Here is a 23,910-nt window from a genome sequence, read left to right on the forward strand (position 1 = left end):
GTGCCTTGTGTAATTCTTGAAGTAATAACTTTCGAAGTTTCATAGGAATAACGACCCGATGCCCGAATGTAAGACAGCCAAATGATACTTGGTACTGACATTCTGGGGTTTTCGTTGGATGTAATATCTGAGCCAGCGGTTTATTTTCTGTTATAAATGTAAAATGTCTCGCATATAAGTATTTGAAAAACTTTTGTACGGCCCATACGCTTGCAAGTGCCTCTTTGTCAATTTCGGAGTAGCGTTGTTCTGTTTGACTCATGGTACGACTTGCGTATGCAATTGGTCGTTCCGTGTTGTTGTCTACGCGGTGCGACAACACTGCACCTAAGCCTGTTTTACTCGCATCCGTTGCTAATACTAGTGGGAGTGCTGGGTCATACGGCATTAGCACTTGTAGTGAAACCAAAATTTGCTTTATGCTCTTATACGCCGATTCGGCGGCCCGTGGCCAATAAAACTTCCCTTTTTTGATAATATCACGAAATGGTCTTTCTAGTGTTGCTAATTTCGGTATAAAAATAGAATAGTATGTTGCCTTACCTAGGAGTAGTTGTAGTTGCTCCATTGTTGTGGGTCTCGGTGCATGTAGTATATCGTCGATATGGTTGGTTTATTTGTGTATGCCTTGGGCGTCGATCCTGTGCCCTAAGAACTCGATTGCAGATGCAGCAACATTTGGATTTATTTAATTTGAACCCGAGTTTCGTGAGTTTCTCTAACGTCCGATCCAACGTTATTAGTAGTTCATTGATATTTTTGGCGTATATGATGATATCGTCGAAAAAATGCCTAACGTTTGGTATATCTTGTAATGTCGTTTCCATCGTGCGCTACCAAATTGCAGGTATGTTAGCAGCACCATAAACTGCACGTGTTGGACGAATGAGCCCGTGCGTTGTAGTGTTCAGTGTTAGTACATGGGCAAACTCTTGATCAATTCGTAGGTGTGAGTATGCGTCGGTCACAACCAAATGAGCAAATACTGTGGCGCCTTTCATTTGGTTAAAAATGTCTTCTGCTTTGGGAATTTGATACTCATCAATTATCAGCTGTGGATTGACAGTTGGCTTGTAATTCCCAGTTATACGTATTCCACCATTTTTCTTTGTAACTACATGTGTAGTTGATGCCCACTCAGAATACTCGACCCGTTCGTAGAAACCTGCAGCGATTTTTGAGTCAATGTCCTTAGCAAATGCATCTCGTAACGCGAATGGAACTTCTTCGCTCGCGTAAATACGGGTTTAGCATCTGGTTTAAGGTGCACCTTTGCTGCAGGGCCCTTAAAAGTTCCTGTTACCGAACCAAAGGCGGCCTCCCAATGTCTCAAAATCTGTTGCAAGCGTAGTCTCTCATTTCCAGCAAGGTTAGTTCTTTGCACTGAAACTGTTTTTATTGAACTATTTTTTTGAAATGGTGTGTCTGTAGGGTTTGTTGTTGTATCTGATGCGAACATTTCAGTGCAATTAATTTCATGTATGAAATGTGTGGCGGTCCGTTGGCTTCAACCTTGCTGTCAGCTTCAACGTGCGGAATAATTTCGTGTTTATTATGCTACATGGAACACCCGTATCTAACTCCAACTGTATTTGCTTTCCGTCAATTAGCATTGTAATCATTTTTCTACCGAAAGTATTCATAGCATAGATGCTACCCTCTTGACGTAAACTTTGTACTGGTTCACAATCATTTGTCTCTTCGAGTTCAGATATCTGTTTACCACTCGGCCGGCATACTTTGCTTATGTGGCCCGTTTTTCCGCTTGTAAAACATTTGGCATTTTTGAATTTGCATTCTTTGCGTAAGTGTTGACCTCCACATCCAAAGCAAGTCCCGGTTAGTGAAGAGTTTGTATTCTTGTTAGGCTTCTTTTTAATAGACGTCAGTCCCACTTTGTATTTCGGTTCTGTTTCCAGTCCTTCAGTCGCGTTTACTATACCCATGGCTCGTTGAGTTAGTTCTTTTGAATATGCAATGTCATACGCCTCTGAGAAATTTTTCGGTTGTTTTGTGATAATTTCGTCACAGATAGTGCGTGACTCCATACCGAAAAGCATTTGCTCTGTAAGCATCCTATCTAGGAACGCGCCATAATCGCAAAAGGTTGCTGCTTGCTTCAATCGTAGTGTGTACGTGGATATCAATTCTCCTGCTTCCTGCTTTAATTTGTGGAATTTGAAACTTTCAGCGTATATATTTCTTTTGCAGTCGAAATGTTTAATTAGCACCTCTTTAATTTCGTTGTAGTCTAATTCTTCAGGTTGCTTTGGACTTTTTAAAATAAGAAGTGCTGTATTCAGTTCCGTGCCCATGTGTACTCGGGCATAGTTTGGGTACTCCGTCGTTGGAATTTTACTTAATTGCAGTGCCCACTCAAAACGAGGGAAATACTCGTGTACTGTTGCCCCTTCGCCGCTTTTGGAGCCAGTCATTGCAAATGGCGGTACTCGTGGGGATGAAGAATTTGTTGCAGCAGCTGCTCCATCCTGTTGGGAAGCGTGTTCCACCGCTCCACGAATCGCTGCCGTCAGCGCATTCATAATTGTGGTTAGTTACTGGTTGTCGACGCTCATAGTGTCCACTTCTGACACCACTGTTATATTCTATATCTCCTTATTGAAAGAATTATATAATGTGACTACTAGATATGATATAGATTTATCGATAATAAAGTTGGGTAACAGAGTTACCGAGATGTTATAGTTACTTAACCCTACATGAATACATAACACAAATGAAAGGTGTTAATGGGTATTTTAAAAGGGTGTGGGCCTTAATTCTATAGGTGGACGCCTTTTAGAGATATCGCCATAAAGGAACATAAAGAACATCATCTGTCGGGTACCGCTAATTTATTTATATGTGTAATACCACGAACAGTATTCCGGCCAAGATTCCAAGGACTTTTGATTTCGCCCTGCAGAACTTTTTCATTTTTTTCTACTTAATATGGTAGGTGACAGACCCATTTTACAAATTTTTTTTTAAAGTTTTTATTTAGCACACATATAGTAATAGGAGTAACGTGCCTGCCAAATTTCATCATGATATCTTCAACGACTGCCAAATTACAGCTTGCATAACTTTTAAATTACCTTCTTTTAAAAGTGGGTGGTGCCACGCCCGTTGTCCAAAATTTGACTAATTTTCTATTTTTCGTCATAAGGTCAACGCACCTACCAAGTTTCATCGCTTTATCTGTCTTTGGTAATGAATTATCGCACTTTTTCGGTTTTTCGAAACTTTCGATATCAAAAAGTGGGCGTGGTTGTAGTCCGATTTCGTTCATTTTAAATAGCGATCTGAGATGAGCGCCCAGGAACCTACATACCAAATTTCATCAAGATACCTCAAAATTTACTCAAGTTAACGTGCTTACGGACGGACGGACGGACATGGCTAAATGAATTTCTTTTTTCGCCCAGATCATTTTCATATATTAGTTTATGCCGTTACGGATTACCGTTATGCGAAAAGAGTTAATATACTCTGTGAGCTCTGCTCAGCTGAGTATAAAAATAAGAATACAAGTAGAACATTTTTAAATTTGCAAGATTATTGGAAACATATCAAGCTTGGAATTTTTGTTTCAATACTATTTTAGAATTATTTGTCAAATTTGAAGAATCACCTGGCAGTGCGATCAAAGTTTTCCAGCCATTATTTCAAATCTCAAAAAAAAAACAAAAAAACAAAAAAGGTGTTCCTGGCTAGATCCCACTACTCTTTTTTATTGCTCCTTTCTATTCAAGCCCTCTGACATACGTCGCTCGCGACTCAGCTCGTCTTAGAGCAAAGGTACAATAACTATCCGGTCAAAAGGATGTCGACCTTCATTTCATTAACTTTTACTTACCTCATAGCACCGATATTGCACATTACTTTGAAGTAAAAAACGCATAATTTATTAATCCCACCACCATCTCTGACACTCGCACTTGCGACCGGCCAGCATGGAAGGGGGGAGCTACGACCTGCCCATAATCATATCAATCGCCCGTTGAGCCAACTTCCTTTTTTACGAGTGCCGTTGTGGTCATTGCAAACCTGCGTATATATTGTAACGAATTTTGTAGAGTTCCACTTATTCCAAACCTTTCGCTAACGTTCGAATCGCTAAACTGTTGAATAAATAACTCCAATATTCAATATTGCAAAATGGTCTTTATTATACTACTTTCAGAGTACTTCTCAATAACACTTCACCAATAGCGGCGGCCACCGTGGTGTGATGGTAGCATGCTCCGCCTACCACACCGTATGCCCTGGGTTCACATCCCGGGCAAAGCAACATCAAAATTTTAGGAATAAGGTTTTTCAATTGGAAGAAAATATTTCTAAGCGGGGTCGCCCCTCGGCAGTGTTTGGCAAGCGCTCCGGGTGTATTTCTGCCATGAAAATCTCTTAGTGAAAACTCATCTGCCTTGCAGATGCCATTCTGAGTCGGCATAAAACATGTAGGTCCCTTCCGGCCAATATGTAGGGAAAATCAAGAGGAGCACGGCGCAATAGCGTGCTTAATCGAAACTGATTAGTTATGCCTCAGCTTGCGCTGCTTTTATACTCTCGGTTACCTCCTTCACCCATTTCTCCTAAGGTCTAGTAATTTCGCGAACTTCATGCTTAGTTACCAGCCATATATGTACATGTATATTTGTAGTTTGTATTCATATGTGTGTTTACATGTGAGCACCATTCGGCCGATGACTACATGCGCTTGTGGGTATCTCTCCGTCGCCTTGTATGTATGTGATGATTGATTCGTTTATTGTTGTTGTGCCAACAAGCGCTTAGTGATGTTAGTATCACTTACTTATGCTAATATTCGTCACAATATGTATACTTTTGATTTTTTGATTGAATTAAAAGTACGCCTAAATGTAAGCGTGTTTAAAATGAAAATCTTTAACCCGAATGAAAACTTCTCAAAATGTTTATAATCAAAAAATGATAATTAAAAATTAAAATACATGCAAATAAAAAAATCAAAAAATGCAAATTAGTATTACATTAAGGTTAAATTAAATTAATTTATAACCTTAAATTAAGTAATACAATCACCCTACAGCCGTATCTTCATAAACTTTGAGAAAGCTAACTGGAAAGGTTAAATGGATTTACGTAGGGCTCGTTTGCTATCCTCCCAGTTCCTCCAAACGCTTGTTAGAGAGAACGAGAATTTATCACGATCACAAATTGCAGAAAGTCGACCGTACTTCCCAGCGAAAACAGAAGCCATAGTGAAAACCATGGTGTGATCTGACAATGCTTAACTCAACCGTTTGCATCGGGCATTACACGATAATGCGATTATCAAAGATAAAGTTCGACTTCAATGAAGGAAGAACACGTGCTACTGACCATGTGGATTTGTCACCTTGATTTTTCTTTAAGGAAAAACAGAATATTGTTAGTGAAAAGAAAAGTTCGTCATATTCATAGTTTGAAATCACTACTTCTTGAGAACTCCTCTAAACTGAATCCATACCACCCATTGAGTAGTGATCTTTCGTTAACAATTTGGCACTCTGATTGCATTGGCGGTGAAATTTTATCTAATCGATATTAATTTTGAAAAAGAAGGCTGATAAAAAAACTCGAATTATTTTTCTAAGTATGAATTAAATATAAACAAACTAAGCGAACTTTAATTAGTCTCTTCGTTGATTTCAATAATTTATTTTGCATATTTACAGAGTGAAACGATAAATCGCGTTGAATTTGTTGCCCTACAAGCAACACATTTTGTGGATAAAGGTCAGCATAAGCTTCAGAAGGCAGAGTCGCTTAAAAAGAAAGCTTTGAAGGTAGGCTAATAATGAGATTTTTGTTCTACATTCTACTCAAGAATTAATTATACTTACAGAAGAAATTTTGGTTGATCAGTATTGCGGTGGCTGTGTTAGTTATATTAGTATTAATTGGTATTTATTTATGATCGAAAGAAAAACTTATTTTCACTAAAAATTAAATGTAAACCGGTGTTTTTCTTGAACTTGACATATGCCAACGATGTGGTGCTGATCGCGGACACTCCGGCCAACATGCAAAAACTGCTAGAAGCCGTTGGAAAAGCTGCGAAAGCTATTGGGTTCAGTTATAATGGAGCCAAGTGCGCAACGCTCCGCATATCGGGGTGGGAGGGGAGGGGCAACGACTCAACTACAACGAACTTTCTAGTTTAAAGCCAGCCTGTTTGAGAATTGGGACCAGACAAGTATTACGACCACCTTGGAATACCCACTGGCTTTCATATTAGGCCGACTCCGGTGAGCACCGTAGCTGGCTTGCTGAGTGATGTGTGAGCACTGAACCGTTCGGGGCTAGCCTCGTGGTAGAAGGTAGATGCTACGGCAACTTTTTTATTTTCACGCCTGGACTTTATCTTACAAAGGACAGATGTGGACGTGCCACTCTCAAACAGCCTCGCGAATTACTGAACAAAGGTGCGGAAGGCAACAGTCAGAATCAGCAGCAAAGTTAAGCTACGTTGGACATGGTCCTCACCGAAGTCCGAGTGCTGTATCTAGAGAGGTGAACCTACTGATCCAGGCTTCACCGTTGCCGAGCCGGGGGATGCCCAGCGCATCATTTCGACGCTGCGACGATGAGTGACACATTACTACGAAGGCACCTTGATAAGTAAACCGAAACAATGCAGTCTTCGAAGTGACGAGGAAAAACCTAGTATTTAATTACTTCCTTCGATCTCTAAAATTCACCCGCCTTTGCAACTGGCATCTTGTACACCGGGAACGCCTTAATGTCATGCCCCTGAACGCCGCAAAGAGATGACTTATGTAAAGTAAAAAAACTACTTGTAGTGTTCTTTACATAAATTGAATTTTTATTTGGCAATTTTATTCTTTTTATACAAATATTTCCTATATACTATACATACGTGTATAAGCGCTGTGGCAAATACTTAAGCGGCTTGGATACCCTGCACCATGTACTTAACCATGGCACTTCCCACTCCTCGGAATGACAGCGGCGCCCAACAACGTCCAATACATACTGGTAAAAGACCTGAGATTTCCCGGGAACGTCGATAGAGCAGTAGAGGGTTCCCACACTAATGCTGGCATTCTAGAGCCGGACATCGTTACGAAGTGAGACGGTGCATCACCCTGACCGAAGTGGCAATTCCATTCAAGAATAAAGTGGAATCCTTCGAGGAGCCTCGTCAGCAGAAAATATATAAATACTGAACAGCTGATGGGGCTTGGTTACGTGGTCTGCGTGGGGGTGTTTTTAGTGGGAGCTCTAGGCGAATGGGACCATGCAAACGAACGGGTCATTAACTTCCTCAACATCTCGCGATAATATATGTGAAGATTAATAATAAGCGATACCATGGCCTGGTCCCGGTGAATATACGAGGAACACGTAAGCGGCACGGAGAGACACGTAGCTTGTTGTAAAGAAATATAAAATAATAATAAAAAATTAATTGGTATTTATTATACTCAGTTGAGCAGAGCTCACAGAGTATATTAACTTTGATTGGATAACGGTTGGTTGTACAGGTATAAAGGAATCGAGATAGATATAGACTTCCATATATCAAATCATCAGTATCGAAAAAAAATTTGATTGAGCCATGTCCGTCCGTCCGTCCGTCCGTCCGTCTGTCCGTTAACACGATAACTTGAGTAAATTTTGAGGTATCTTGATGAAATTTGGTATGTAGATTTCTGCGCACTCATCTCAGATCGCTATTTAAAATGAACGATATCGGACTATAACCACGCCCACTTTTTCGATATCGAAAATTTCGAAAAACAGAAAAAATGCTATAATTCATTGCCAAAGGCGGATAAAGCGATGAAACTTGGTAGATAGGTTGACGTCAAGACGCAGAATAGAAAATTAGTAAGATTTTGGACAATGGGCGTGGCACCGCCTACTTTTACAAGAAGGTAATTTAAAAGTTTTGCAAGCTGTAATTTGGCATTCGTTGAAGATATCATGATGAAATTTGGCAGGAACGTTAATACTATTACTATATATGTGCTAAATAAAAATTAGCAAAATCGGATGAAGAACACGCTCACTTTTTAAAAAAAATTTTTTAAAGTCAAATTTTAACAGAAAATTTAATATTGTCACGGATATTAGCATCACTAAGTTATCCCATCACTAAGGCGATGCTAAGGCCATGACAAGCAGTATTTACGTTAATAATCAAATCAAGTATACACATATATAAGGCAGCCCAGAGAGATGTCACACACAGATGCATTTACTTATACGCCTATGTGCGCGCGAGAGACTATAAACTACAAACATTCACATCAATAATTCAATCTTTATGTATCTACATAAACGAATAAATAATTGCGTCTACACATATGTACCATGTACGAATACGAGCAGCGGAGAGTCAATGCGCAAACACATGCATATATCTGAGAAGTTTGAGAGCTACTGGACTAGTAGTTTCTGGAAGCGCCTAAAAGATGTATAAAATTGTGCAATTTTAGTTATAGCTGAGAAGTTTGAGAGCTCATGGACAATGCTAGTACATTCTGGAAAAATGCGAACGAGGAAACCAAAGGGTATAAAAATCACAACAGATGTAGAGGCGCTAAAATTCAGTTTGAGTTGAGATATCAATCAGTTATTGATTAAGCACGCGATCTGGCGGCCAATAGTAGAGTTTCATTTGAGTTATCAATCAGTTTGGTTATTAAGCCAGCGAGTAGCAAAGTATAAGTGTTATTGTGAAGTACTTTAATAAAGGCCATTTTTCCATTATTCAAAATTGGAGTTATTTATTGAACAGTTTAGTGATTCGAGCGTAGCAGAGGATTGCAAATAAGAGGATTTGCAGCAAATTCGTTACAATATCTTTACTGTATATAAGTAAATTAAGTCAAAATTCAACTCCAGTAATGATATGATGCAACAAAATACAAAAATGAAAGAAAATTTCAAAATGGGGGTGGCTCCGGCCATTTTAATTTAGTTTGTCTAGAATACTTTTAATGCCATAAGTCGAACAAAAATTTACCAATCCTTCTTAAATTTGGTAGGGGCATAGACTCTATGACGGTAACTGTTTCCTGTGAAAATGGGCGAAATCGGTGGAAGCCACGCCCAGTTTTTATACACAGTCCACCGTCTGTCCTTCCGCTCGGCCGTTAACACGATAACTTGAGCAAAACCCGATATATCTTTACTAAACTAAGTCCACGTACTTACCTGAACTCACTTTATCTTGGTATAAAAAATGGCCGAAATCCGACTATAACCACGCCCACTTTATCGGTATCGAAAATTACGAAAAATTAAAAAATGCCATAATTCTATACCAAATACGAAAAAAGGGATGAAACATGGTAATTGGATTGGTTTATTGACGCAAAATATAACTTTAAAAAAAACTTTGTAAAATGGGTGTGACACCTACCATATTGAGTAGAAGAAAATGAAAAAGTTCTACAAGGCGAAATCAACAGCCCTTGGAATTTTGGCAGGAATACTGTTCGTGGTATTGCATATATAAATAAATTAGCAGTACCCGACAGATGATTTTCTGGATCACCCTGGTCCACATTTTGGTCGATATCGCGAAAAGGCCTTCACATATACATCTAAGGGCCACTCGCTTTTAAAACCCTCATTAATACCTTTAATTTGATATCCATATCGTACAAACACATTCTGGAGTCACCCCTGGCCCAACCTAATGGCGATATCTCGAAAAGGCGTCCACCTATAGACCTAATGCCTACTCCCTCTTTAAAATGCTCAGTAACACCTTTCGTTTGATACCCATATCGTACAAACATTCTAGAGTCACCCTTGGTCCACCTTTATGGCGATATCTAGAAAAGGCGTCCACCAATAGAACTAAGGATTACTCCCTTTTAAAATACTCATTACCACCTTTCGTTTGATACCCATATCGTACAAACACATTCTAGAGTCACCCCTGGCCCACCCTAATGGCGATATCTCGAAAAGGTTCCACATATAGACCTAATGCCCACTCCCTCTTAAAATGCTCAGTAACACCTTTCGTTTGATACCCATATCGTAAAAACATTCTAGAGTAACCCCTGGCCCACCTTAATGGCGATATCTCGAAAAGGCGTACACCTATATACCTAATGCCCACTCCCTTTTAAAATGCTCAGTAACACCTTTCGTTTGATACCCATATCGTACAAACATTCTAGAGTCACCCTTGGTCCATCTTTATGGCGATATCTCGAAAAGGCGTCCACCTATAGAACTAAGGATTACTCCCTTTTAAAATACTCATTACCACCTTTCATTTGATACCCATATCGTACAAACACATTCCAGAGTCACCCCTGGCCCACCCTAATGTCGATAATTCGAAAAGGCGTCCATCTATAGACCTTATTCCCACTCCCTCTTAAAATGCTCAGTAACACCTTTCGTTTGATACCCATATCGTACAAACGTTCTAGTGTCACCCCTGGCCCACCCTAATGGCGATATCTCGAAAAGGCGTCCACCTATGGAACTAAGGATCACTCCCTTTTAAAATACTCATTAAAACCTTTCGTTTGATACGCATATCGTACAAACATACTCTAGAGTCACCCCTGGTCCACCTTTATGGCGATTTCTCGAAAAGGCGTCCACCGATACACCTAAGGCCCATTCCGTCTTAAAATGCTCAGTAACACCTTTCATTTGATACCCATATCGTACAAACATATTCTAGAGTCACCCCTGGTCCACCTTTATGGCGATTTCTCGAAAAGGCGTCCACCGATAGACCTAAGGCCCACTCCCTCTTAAAATGCTCAGTAACACCTTTCCTTTGATACTCATATCGTACAAACAAATTCTAGAGTCAGCCCTGGTCCACATTTATGGCGATATCCCTAAATGGCGTCCATCCATAGAACTATGGCCTACTCTCTCTTAAAATACTCTTTAATACCTTCCATTTGATACACATGTCATACAACCACATTCCAGGGTTACGCTAGGTTCATTTTCCTACATGGTGATTTACCTTATTTTGTCTCCATAGCTCTCAACTGAGTATGTAATGTTCGGTTACACCCGAACTTAGCCTTCCTTACTTGTTTATTATCTAAAAATAAACTTATTTTCAACGCGGCTAAAAACAAGGAACAAAAAACACAAGGAAAGCTAGACGTCGAAAAGCTTCAATTACAACAGACTGCCAATGATTTCGCAACTCGACTCTCACACCTGCTCTCTGAGGGCACAACTCATCCTGAAGGAATACAGGAGCAGTGGGAGCATATCTCCAAAGCACTTCATACTGCCGCCGAGGAAAAAATTGGTTACCGGCGGCAACGAAAAAACAACTGGTATGATGAAGAATGCCGCGTTGCAACCGAAACAAAGGACGCTACCTACAGGGTACGTTAAAAGCGAGCGCGACAAGAGGAGTGTGTGAACGCTATCGTGAGTTGAAAAGGGAAGCGAGACGCCTTTTCAGGAAGAAAAAAGCAGAAGCAGAAAGGCGTGAGTGCGAGGAGCTTGAGCTGCTAGCCACCAGGAATAACGCCCGAAAATTCTACCAAAAAATATGGCGACAGACGGAAGGTTTTAAGACCGGGGCAAACTCCTGTAGGAATGAAAACGGCGACCTTGTAACTGATGTCCAGAGAGTGCTTAGATTATGGAGGGAACACTTCTCTGCTCTCCTAAATGGAGGCAGCAATTCACCGCGCAGAGATGAAGAACCCGATCCCGCAATCGATGATGATGGAATATATGTCCCCCCGCCCGATTATGACGAAGTTAGAATAGCAATAACCAGATTGAAAAACAACAAGGCCGTGGGCGCTGATGGATTTCCTGCGGAGCTATTCAAGTTCGGCGGCGAGGAGTTGGTAAGGCGCATGCAGCAGCTTCTTAGCAAAATATGGGCGGACGAAAGCATGCCCGACGGTTGGAATCTAAGTGTTCTTTGCCCAGTCCACAAGAAGGGGGATACTGCAAAATGCACCAACTATCGTGGAATCAGCCTTCTTAATATCGCATATAAGGTCCTTTCAAGTGTATTGTGCGAAAGATTGAAGCCCACCGTGAACCGGCTGATTGCACCTTATCAGTGCGGCTTCAGACCTGGTAAATCCACCATCGACCAGATTTTCACAATGCGCCAAATCTTGGAAAAAACCCGTGAAAAGAGAATCGACACACACCACCTCTTCGTCGACTTTAAAGCCGCCTTCGACAGCACGAAAAGGAGCTGCCTATATGCCGCTATGTCTGAATTTGGTTTCCCCGCAAAACTTATACGGCTGTGCAAAATGACGTTGAGCAACACCATCAGTTCAGTCAGAATTGGGAAGGACCTCTCCGAGCCGTTCGAAACTAAACGAGGTTTCAGACAGGGTGACCCCCTATCGTGCGATTTCTTTAATTTGATGCTGGAGAAAATTATACTAGCTGCAGAACTTAACCGCACTGGAACAATATACTATAAAAGCGTGCAATTACTGGCATATGCTGATGACATTGATATCATCGGCCTAAACACCCGCACTGTTAGTTCTGCTTACTCCAAGCTGGAAAAAGAAGCGGTAAAGATGGGTTTGATGGTGAATGAGGACAAAACGAAGTACCTGCTGTCATCGAGCAAAGAGTCAGCGCATATGCGCCTTGGCAACCACGCTACTGTTGGCAGCCATAATTTCGAAATAGTAAAAGACTTCGTTTATTTGGGAACCAGCATCAACATTAGCAACAACATCAGCACTGAAATCCAGCGAAGAATCAATCTTGCCAATAAATGCAATTGAAAAGTAAAGTCCTCTCTCGGCGAACGAAAATCATACTCTACAAGTCACTTATCGTACCCGTCCTGCTATATGGGGCAGAAGCATGGACCATGACAACAGCAGATGAAGCGGCTTTGGGAGTGTTCGAGAGAAAAGTTCTTCGAAAGATTTATGGACCTCTACGCGTTGGCGATGGCGAGTACCGAAGAAGATTTAATGGTGAGCTGTACGAGCTATACGCAGACATCAACATAGTCCAGCGAATTAAAACGCAGCGGCTGCGCTGGCTAGGCCATGTTATGCGAATGAAAGATGATGCTCCGGCCAAGAAAGTGTTTCTATCGGAACCCGCCTATGGAAGCAGAGGTAGAGGGCGGCCCCCACTCCGTTGGAAGGACCAGGTGGAAAACGATTTAAACTCCCTTGGTGTGACCAATTGGCGCCGGTTGGCGGAGCGAAGGAGCGACTGGCGCGCCTTGTTGGACGGCCATAACCGTTTAGACGGTTAATCGCCAATTAAGTGAGTAAGTAAACTTATTTTCACCATACACTGAATAAAAAACCGGTAAACGAAATACTAGAAATGGCAGTTCAACAGGAAAAGGAAGTTGATAACGGATAAGTATGGTAAGTAAGGTGGCGTTTGATGAGTAGGTCCGCCCAACGAAATCTTATGCATGACAGTAACATCGCCACAATCACGGAAGATGTTGCGTCTGTAAATATAAACTGCACTTCAGACTTATCTGATGAAACTTATTTCGATTTGTTCATTCACATACCCATTCTCACTATACAAGAAAAATACTTGCTAACAAATTTTGTCTCTGTTTCTTCTGTTAAAATGCACTTTTTAATTGTGAAACACGCTAGGAAAGTACCAAATAGTGGGAAATGTAATTTTACTTGCAAAGTCTGAAAGCACTAGCCAAAGCAAATGTCGAAATCTTCTTCTTATGCTTTACATGTAGCAAAAGTTAAAGATTGTCAAATTTCGTATGTCAGATGGCGCTAGTGTCGCTCGATCTGCCGTTTTCCATAAAAACGCGTGTAATTTACTCATGACCGGCCACTTCAACATAACCTAACTAAATGAAAAAGTTCATTGTGACGCTGCAAATGTCCTAAATGTGATTATTTTTCTTTGTCGGGAGATACAGCACTTGTTGGCAAGAGTGATTTATTGGATTTCTAGCTGGCATTGCTTTTAGTGGCTCCATAATGGACGAAGTAATTCGTAGATGCGAATTTGTATCTTTAAACGGTGACGTGATGACAGCAAGTACTTCGTGTTGTCCTCGTTCACCATAAAACTCACTTTTTTCTTGAGAACGCCTCAATATGTACGGAGCCGATGTTCTTTTGCAGGGAGGTCCATGGTACAAAAAACAAGATCCTTCCTCAGTCCGCCACTTGGCCCGGTCGGCAAGGTGGTTTTTCCGAGGCAACGACTTTTTTCATTGTATCAGTGGTCTTTCTGAACTCGCTGGAATCCTATGTTTTCCTCAGCAGTGGTTTATAGGGAATACAATATGGGCTCCCACAGCTGGCTTACATCGACAGGTCAAGTATTGATCAGATATGAGAGCCGAGTCTATTAATCATGATGTGTCTATTCGTGAGCAGCTTCTCAAGGGCGACTTTCTTGTGTCACTCTTTGCGCCCTAGTTGATAGTAGATGTTAAATGTTCCAACCGTATAAGCCCCTCCACGACTTACTTAGCGGTACGAACTTCAGCTTGAAGACACTGCAGTGCTCGATAATCTTAAGCTTATGGCTTACATCGAGCTCCTTACAGAAAATCGTCTCCATCAACTTTCCCGTGCAACCTCTACACATCCATCAAACGAGTATACTCCCCTAGACTAGTCACTTTCCCCTGTCCTCTTTTGAGAATGACTCAGATGAAGCTTGCGCCTGTTTTTTATGTCTATGATTAAGTCGAAATCAAAGCTAATGCTAAAACTTCCGACGTGAGGAATACCATAGCTTATGTCACGAAGTCTTATGAACGGTACGCAGACAACTTACACGCAATATATACAGAAAGTATGTTCACCATACAATTCAGTTTGCAGTCCCCGGTAACAGAAGTCTTCCTAGTCCTCCACATTGGAGTTCTAGCACAGTAAACAGAAAATACTAGCGGTACTCTCATAATCAACGAGTTCTTAATATCAAGATTTTACATGTCCTTATAAGAGGAACCAACTATGCATTGCTATGGTTGAAAATCAGTACATCTAGTTATCGTATCAAGGCAGCCCTGCAAGATATTGCGCATGGTGTTCAGAAATTTACCCCTGACCAGGATTTCCAGTTTATTTGTATAACGTGTATCCAATCACCCCTCAGCCTTGTTTAGTAAAGACGCTGTCATGTGCATGAAGATTCCGATCAGCACAGCTCAACATATAATGGGAAGTTGAAATGGACGTGTTTCCAGTCCCCCTGCTCCAACTCTTGTTTTGTCTTATTTTCGTTATTTTCGTTACACATTATATAATTTTATTTTTATACTAATGCTCTCGGAATGCGAGTGCTTCCGATCAGCAACAGTAAATATCGGCTAAAAATACCGAATTCCAACGAAATTAGTTATTGGAACTGTCTGGAGTTTCAGGTGGCGACCTATTTTCTTTTCCTTAGGACCGGATGCATTGTATTTTTATTTTGCTGCTTCCGATATTACCATTTCCTTATAATAATACAGCCAATAGTTCTGTTGAACAAAAGTTTGTTAACGTATGCAACCAGAGAATTTTCGACTCCTGGGTTTAAGAGTTGGAGTTCCAAATTCACCTTATGGAGCTTTCAATGTGAAGGTACTATAAAACTTCAAAAATTTAAATGACGAGTCTAAAACTTAATAAGAAGATATGGCAACGTTATACGGAACTTATTCACCATATTTCCGTTTACTCATCTGCAACCCGATTTCGCACTTATCAAAGCAAACTTGACGAAAATGCATCAATAAACAAAAATCCTCTGCTTGCAAAACAACAAATACAAATCAGTCAAAATAGAAAGAAAATAGGAAATAGAAATTTGGCCAATGGCCATACTCATACGAAAACAATGTGAAAAGTGTTTAATTTATATGAATTTTTAATAAAAAGTGGTGGGAATTGACGGTTGAACGGGTAATTTTATGATTAAAATAATTTGGAATAAAGTTTTCTTAAATAAAAATGTATAAAAATATTAATATGAAAAGTTGAACGATACGAAAGTCGAGCGCCATTTTTGTCAATTTTCAGCTTCGGGTTTTCGCAATTGATTTAAGTGGAATTTTAGCAAGTGGTTTTGTACAATTTTGATATTAATAAATCATAAATTTGGTAAATAACTAAATTTCAAAGTGTGTCTATTATTTTTCTGGAAAAATTTCGAAGATCTGTGAATTTTTGGTGGAGTAAATGCAATTCAAAAATTTTGCCTCTTTGGGAACTCGCTAGAGCGCAATTAAAATTTCTTTGTCGTGTCTGGGGTTTAACCAAATGTTTTTCCACAATTAATTTTAATTAAAAATCAATAAATTTAGATTGCTACCGTAGCATGTGCTTCATATGGATAATTAATAAATTTTCTTCATCTTAGGGTCCATTGAAAATGAGCGCCAATGGACTGGGCGGCAGTGAAAATCCATCGGCTCAGTCAAGTACGACGACAACTGTACCAACACCCGTACATGGGAATAATGAAGAGACCATTAAAACCATGGATTCATTGGAAAAGAACGAAACACAAATTTGGTTTAAGGAACGAGGAGACGCACTTGTACCAATCAATAGTAGTAAAAGCGGTATTGGAGGTGGCAAAAATGCTAGTGAACGCAAAACAGGTGGCGGTGGTGCCATTATAAATGCTGACGAGAAACAACGCAATGAGGTAACACCATATATGGACTTAAATTTAAATTGATTTTTGATTTAATAATTAATATTTTCTTAGTTGAATTCTGAGGTGACAGAACTTCTAGGTTCTGTGAAGACGCATAATTGTCCAGGTACACGTGCGAGCGCACGTGTCATACAAAAAATGAAACAAGATCAGACACGACCCTTAACACCACCACCAACTGAACGTGATCAGCTGAAACGTGATGAGAAGACAATACAAAAAACACCATCACAATTACGCAGCAATACTAAGCCTACATGGACAAATTTAGAACGTAATCATTTTTTTGATGCTCTCAACGAGTTTGGAAAGGACTTTGAAGCGATCGGCAATTATATAAATACAAAATTGAAACGTAGAAGCGCGGCTGATGGTGCTTTTAAGACGAAAGATCAAGTGCGGCAACACTACTATCAAACTTATCACAAAATATGCAAATATATAAAGTTTTCTGATGGTAAGTATACATTTGATAAAATAAATTGGAAAAAAAAATTTAGCTTTTATTCATCATCTTTCCTTTCAGAGGTTAGAAAACCCGCGCAAGAGTTATATGCCCTTATCAACTATGGTGAAATGCGTAGAAAGCTACAATTTGTAACAGATAAGCATTTTATGAAGTTAAGAAATCTTGTCTATCAAGGTCACATTACAGTGCGCTGTAAGGGAAAGAATTTACGCATCAAAACTCCATCATGTAAAACGTTGAGGCGTTTAAATCAACTTGACGGTGAGAACTTTATTATTAGTATTATGTTTAGGTCCTCTGTGCCTACAGCCATTTATTTTTTTTAACAGTCTATTATGTGTAAAAACAAGCCATAATGGTATTGTTGGGATTCAAAGGGTTGTTTAGCGAAACTTATTATTATTTGTCGCATTTTATAGCTTCTCCCAATTATCCTTTATACCTTCCTGCGGCCAATTCTGTCTATTGTGTGCTATTTTACCGAGCGTAATGTATCGGCCGTCGTGGTGTGACGATAGCTTGCTCCGCCTAACACACCGAAGATGTTAGGTTCAATTCCGGGGCAAAGCAACATCAAACATTTAGAAACAAGCATCTTAATTAGAAAAAAGTTTTCCAAGCAGGCTCACCCCTCGGCAGTGATTTGGAAAACATTTGGAGTGTAGTTCCGCTAGGAAAAGCTTCTCCGTGAAAACTCATCTGCCTTGCAGATGCCGTTCGGAGTCGGCGTAAAACATGTAGGGCCCGTCCCGCCAATTTGCAGGAAAAATTAAAAAGGACCACGGCGCTAATTGGAAGAAAAGCTTGGCCTAATATCTCTTCCGGGGTTATCACATCTTGCATTTATTAATTTTATAATGGATCAGTATACGCAAAGCTCCCCAAAAACTTTATTTATTTGGTTAATCGCTACAAGTAGAAAAATACTTGTTTAGTACTCCGATGATAAATCGGACGGCCCGCCCGGTTGTAGAATAGAAGAAACTAATGGTGGGAAAAATTGTAAAGGTATTGTGGAGCTACCCGCACTGCATAATTCGTAGTAAATAAACATTTTTTTGAAAAAGGTAGTGGGTGTTGGAATGTCAACTACCGCCGACGATTATTGGCCTTGGCGGTTATAAAAGGAAAAAATTATGAAAAGAAAAGATTTTCAAAAATTCATGAACATTATTTACTAAACAAGTTCTAGAATTGTACAAGTGGAGGATCCACACCTCCATAGTCTAAAGTTAAGTTTTTTTCTTCGAAGAGCACATTTATTGAGGTTTCAGTGATATGCAACTATTTGCTCACTATAGAGAGTGTTGTTGCAGTAAGGTTTCAACTGTATAAGTGCTACTAGCTTGGTATTTTGACATGGAGGCAGTGAGGGTCCCAAGTTGACGAGCGCTAGATCTTAATCGCTTATTATCTTCAGTTCTATTTGCAAACAATTTGTTTACATGCAATCTATCTACTATCATTATGACTCTATTCTAATAAATTATCCTCTTTAAAGACTCTCTTGAGGATATTCGCCTTCCTTCAAAAATTGAAGTTATTGTCAGTCCCGCCACGATGGAAGCATTCGGACGCGTTCAGATGGTTGCTCAAAATCCGCGTGTACGAACCACTGTCCCACTTCATAAGAAACTTGTCAACTTCATTAAAACATTTCAATTAAAATGGCGGAGCGCTGAACAAAAATTAGCTGAAGAGGAATTAAAATTATTCCCACCAAATAGTGCTGTCACAACAACTACCACCTCAGCTGAATGTAATGGTTCCCTGTTAACAACAGAGGCTTCAGATAAATCACCTGCTTACCAGGATCCCGAAATGTGCTTTCTACCTACACCAGGTGTACTCATACACCGCCCATTACTGAGCATTACTGAATATCTTGGCAGTGGTAATATTTGTCTGGCGGCTTATGAAGAACGTATGGGCATACAAGTGCGAGGAGAAACATTGATGCTAGAGCGAAGTGCGAATAAAAGACCACGTACCGATAGCTGTTCTGAAAAGCGTTCACCTGAATCAAAGAAAAATAAACAACTCAGTAGTCCACCTTATGAAAAATCCGAAGCTGATAGCCTACCTGGAGATGTGGTTAAGGAGGAAGTTGGAAGGGTATCGGAACATGATGTAACGCCTGCGAAATGTGAAAGCAGCAGCGATGAATTAAGCGATGAGTTGCATGAATTGCTTACCGCAGACACAGATGACAGTGGTGTAAATAAGGAAAGCACTGGGCAATTACAAGACGAAATTAAACCCACATTGATTGCGTCAGATTCATCATCTGCAACAAACGGAAATACGATTTCTTCCAATCATAACCAAATTACTGCCGGAAATCAAGCGCGTTTGCGTAAACATGCCAATACACGCAGTACGGGACGCAATAGTGCGCCGAATTTTAAGCCTCTCATTAGCGAAGCGGTAATACGACGAATACGAAAAGGCTGGACCATTTCGACAGCCGCAGATATTACCATAGGTGATTTATATGTGGTGCTGGGACATGATTCGAGGCTTGAACTAGATTATTATTGGACCGATAGACAACAACAACAAGCAAATGTGAATGCGGCTGGTGTCAGCAATACTTTAAGCGTTGCTATAAGTGGTGGTAGTGCTCATGCTTTAAAATCGATGACCCCATCGGACACAAAATTGTTTATGCAAAAACAAAATGGTATGCCTTATAATCCTACAGAGTGTAATGATCCCGACCTATTGAAAACTCTTTCTTCTGCTGGTTTTGGTAATAAACTTAAACATCTACTATTGATCGCTAATTTGAGTGAACGATTGCGTAAACGGCAATGCTCCTGTGGTCACACATGCGATCGTAATGTGAATAAAACAAGAGTAAGTTTCGCGTATTTTATATAAACGTCGAAATGCTTCCAACTTAGAGTGAAATATGTTTGGTGGGTTTCCTTAAATGTATCGGGCACAAAATGTCAAAATGGATAAGGTCATAAAAAAAATTTGACTAAAAAAAATAAAAATTATTCTGTGTTACTCTATGTACATCGATATTTCAGTTTGAGTTGGAGTGATACCGGCCTCGACATCTAATAATAACTAAAACAACATTTTTCTCCTTCAGCTGGAGCGTAATTTGGCAACAAAGACTTATATTTCAACAAAATCATACTCGGCAAATAGCCCCAATGAATGCAATAATGTTTTCAGACAGCCTGTGGCGCCTATACGAAGACCTATATTTAGCATGGATAGCGCCAAACAATTGAGTGGCGTAAGTGTAAATCGAATGAAAAGTTAGGGTTTTTCTAATATTTTTTTTTCACATCACACAGATGTCACGCCAGAAGCAATCAATGCGACAAGTGCTTGTACAACGTATGTTGCTACCAGGTGGAAGTACAACAAATCAGTCGTATGATGTTTTAAGTGTTAAAAATTTTGACCACGCTCGGAAAGTGCCTGGGAATTTAGGAAACATGTCACAAAACTCAAACTTCGAATCTCAAGTGCCGCATCATGACAACTCCTTAGGAACTGCGACTACCACGCAGACGATACCAAACTGTCAGACCTTTATAAATACTTCAACACAATCCGATGCAATTACGAACGACTATGATACTACCGATGCACTGCAAAGTGTAGCGCAATCTATAGAGATGCGTGATGATAACCATCCTTCAACTTCCACGACATATCAAATGATGGAAACGGTTAATGCAGATGTTGAACGCATGTACGATTCGATTGCTGACATATCGCTTTCATCGCCTTTTCCGGACAGCGCCTTTGATGAATGTACAAGTAAGTTCATTTAAGAATTTGTAATATATACAAAACAATTATTACAAGATTGTTTTCGTACAGATACAAGTTCCTTCAACGGCATGACGCCCACCCATTTGTTGCGTGACTCTTCCTCGAACTCACGGTGGCTGGAGGAGAATCTTAATGACTTTTCCTTAACAAGCCTTCTAGGACATTTGGATGAGATAAATGCCAGTCGCGATATTTTGGTAAATTGAGTTATTGTTATTGAATAATGAAATGAAATGCACACAGTAATTAATACCATTTATCTAGGATCCCTCGTCGAATTTATCCGTGCTCAGCGAAAGCAGCGTTGATTATATGCATAAGTTTCAAGAGATTACAGCCTTAATGCAGAGTCAAGATAAGGAATAAAAAAATATATAACTGTAACTGTATGATGATATTCCACACGGTTCCACATCTCATGAAAATATGACCAAACTATATAAATAGATATAAGTTATTTGTAGCCATAAAACACCAATAGTATGTAAGCATATTCGTTCAGCTTTTCAGTTTTCCAATTTTGTTTTTAATTTTATTTATTTATGAGGCAGCGTAAGGGTCAAAGCATACACACACGCATGTACATTTTAGCACATATTTATATGCATGTATAAACATAAATCACACACATGCGCTATTTAAATATATGCGCATAGACATTATTCTAATCACTTATTTAAAAATCACCTCTAAACTGATTGTTGATGCGATAGTTATGCGATAGTTATGCGATCAAAAGCTGAAAACGTATCCTCATTTAACAAAATTCACATAATTTAAACGTCTTTTCTGTTTGGCTAAAGAATGGCAGTATGCATTCTCGATTTATAAGGTGATAATAATCAAAGAAGTAGGTCTTTATCGTACAACTGTCGTATCGAATATTGAATAATACTAATTAGTTAGATTTAAGATACAAATATTTTTACTTTGAGCTTTAATTTCTATAAATATTATTATTATTATTTTTTTTTTTTTCGAGATTTGGTTGCATGGATGAGGACCTTATATTTGAAAGTCCCAGTTCCAGGTTATTGTCCAAAGTATATAATGATTAAATACTGGATTAACTTTCCAATGTGTATGTGTAACTTTGGCTCCACTAGTACACAAGGATAATACCATCGAGGCCAGAACCCTGTGTAGCAGCTTGCTATTTGTACTATTTCACAATGAGCGCGTTGATGACTAACAACAATGTAAAATATATTGGATTTTGAGATCCACAGGGCGTTGTAGATGAAATGAATGCAAAATGTATTGCCTGATTATTTATATGTGTATTTTCTCCTTCGTGGTCTTGTTCTGTGACTTTTAGTTTTATGATGAATGCAATGAGGATTGCAGTTGTATGATGAGTGCAATGACACTTTTAGTTCTTTGATGATTGCAATGACAATTGCAGTTATTTGATGATTGCAATAAAAAATTGCATTTTGATGAATACAATGAGAATTGCAGTTAATGATGAATGCAATGAAGATTACAGTTTGAAATTTATGTAAAATTATTTCGAATAGTTTTATTCATAAAAAAAAAAATTTATGAGTCAGGTGGAATCGAGATTTGTGTACAACAAACATAAACACATATAAGACGAACGCAAAAATGTGAACAAAATAAAAGTTTTAATGTGTATTTATGATAGCTGCTTTTATTATTATTTTTATAGATTTCTTATTTTTATCAATTTACTTTTCAAAATTTAAGGACGGCTTTTTGGAGAAAATTTACTAATTGAGTGAATTTAGCGTTGTTTTTGTCTTTAAAGACTTCTTTAAAATTATGTGCTTCATTAAAGACATTGAAGGTGACTCTAATGTTGTTCAAAAGTGGACAGTGAAAGGTTTGATGCTCATAGCAATCTGTATCACCGCAGCGACATAGAGACGAGTTTGTAGCTTTGATCTTGACTAAATATTTCCTATCAATATGTATGTCCTGTTAGTATACGGTTTCAGGTTTTGATATATTTTGGTTTAAATTTAAAATTTTTGAACCACGCAAAATTCCTCCTAGAAGGGAAGATGGTGGCATACAGATTTTGGTTTGTATTGGAGTAATTTAGAAAATTTTGAAATGACTGGTCGTATATATAATTCTTGATACGTTTGCAAGCTTCATCTATCGTAAGTTTCACTGTTTTACAAGAGCTGTTTATAATAGCTGATTTGGCTATAGCATCCGCTTTTTCGTTGCCAAATATGTTTTTGTGACTGGGTATCCATCTGACATGTGCATTGTTAAAGTTGTGATTTGAAATTGTATTGAGAATTTTAGCTGGAATGCTATTCGTAGCTGTATGATTTTTAAGTATTTGGCATGCTGTTAGGCTATATGTAAAAATAACGCCAGATGAGTAGTTGTTTTGTATTGAAATGTCGATGGCTTCTCTTGCGAGTAGTTCTCCAAAAACTGAAGATGATTTATATGGAATATGAAAAGATTGTTCGGTGGCTGTGTTTAGTAAATAAATTCCACAGCTTGTTTTATCTTCACCTACTGAAGCATCTGTATATATTATGTTAAAACTTGTACCTAAACATCTTCTAAAGATTTTGTTTTGTTAGACTTGTACACTATGAAATGATACATTAGCACTGTTTGCAAGTGTAGTGCTGCAATATTCAATCTTTGATCTGACCATTGCTTTGTAGATGTTTAAAGCCTTTTGTGGGTGTAAACCTGATTTGATATTGGTAATATATTTAAAAAGTTTTAAGTTGTTTGAAGATGATTCTATTACTTTTTGATAGTGTGTTTTTGAAGTTAAGGAACTGTTTATGACTCTACCTAAAATTATTGCTGATTTTGTTTGTTCAAGTGTTGAACCATTTATAGTTACATTGACTTCCTTCGTTGGACCTTTGGTTATATGCATGACTTTAGTTTTGCTGGCATTAAAATTCAGTTTAAGAGTATTGCAATTTGATGCAAAGGAGTTGAGAAAGTTTTGAAGATTGAATTTTGCATTTTCTAGT

General features: G+C 39.0%; 2 protein-coding genes across 18 annotated transcripts in view; both read left to right on the forward strand.

The window, feature by feature from the left end:
- The window catches only part of Syx4 (Syntaxin 4), a 62,662-nt gene extending 56,681 nt beyond the window's left edge, over positions 1–5,981 (forward strand). For all 16 annotated transcript variants that reach the window (XM_067784196.1, XM_067784192.1, XM_067784184.1 and 13 more), the window contains 2 exons: positions 5,700–5,810; positions 5,870–5,981. In XM_067784196.1, the coding sequence (XP_067640297.1) occupies positions 5,700–5,810; positions 5,870–5,941 (183 nt within the window). In that variant the 3' untranslated portion in view covers positions 5,942–5,981. The remainder of the gene's footprint in view (positions 1–5,699; positions 5,811–5,869) is intronic.
- A 9,741-nt stretch (positions 5,982–15,722) lies between these two features.
- Positions 15,723–22,662, forward strand: crm (cramped chromatin regulator). 2 transcript variants are annotated; one of them, XM_067784247.1, is made up of 9 exons: positions 15,723–15,899; positions 16,357–16,647; positions 16,711–17,116; positions 17,186–17,389; positions 18,630–19,987; positions 20,232–20,381; positions 20,443–20,914; positions 20,978–21,126; positions 21,194–22,662. In XM_067784247.1, exons 2-9 carry the CDS (start codon positions 16,369–16,371, stop codon positions 21,293–21,295), a joined length of 3,120 nt encoding a protein of 1,039 aa, XP_067640348.1. In that variant the 5' UTR covers positions 15,723–15,899; positions 16,357–16,368; the 3' UTR covers positions 21,296–22,662. The 2 variants fall into 2 exon arrangements, with proteins under 2 accessions (XP_067640348.1, XP_067640349.1); XM_067784248.1 differs by lacking the exon at positions 15,723–15,899 and adding an exon at positions 15,922–16,097.
- Positions 22,663–23,910: the final 1,248 nt, after the last annotated feature.

Source organism: Eurosta solidaginis, chromosome 4, assembly GCF_040869045.1.
Source record: "Eurosta solidaginis isolate ZX-2024a chromosome 4, ASM4086904v1, whole genome shotgun sequence".
Taxonomy (NCBI): domain Eukaryota; kingdom Metazoa; phylum Arthropoda; class Insecta; order Diptera; family Tephritidae; genus Eurosta; species Eurosta solidaginis.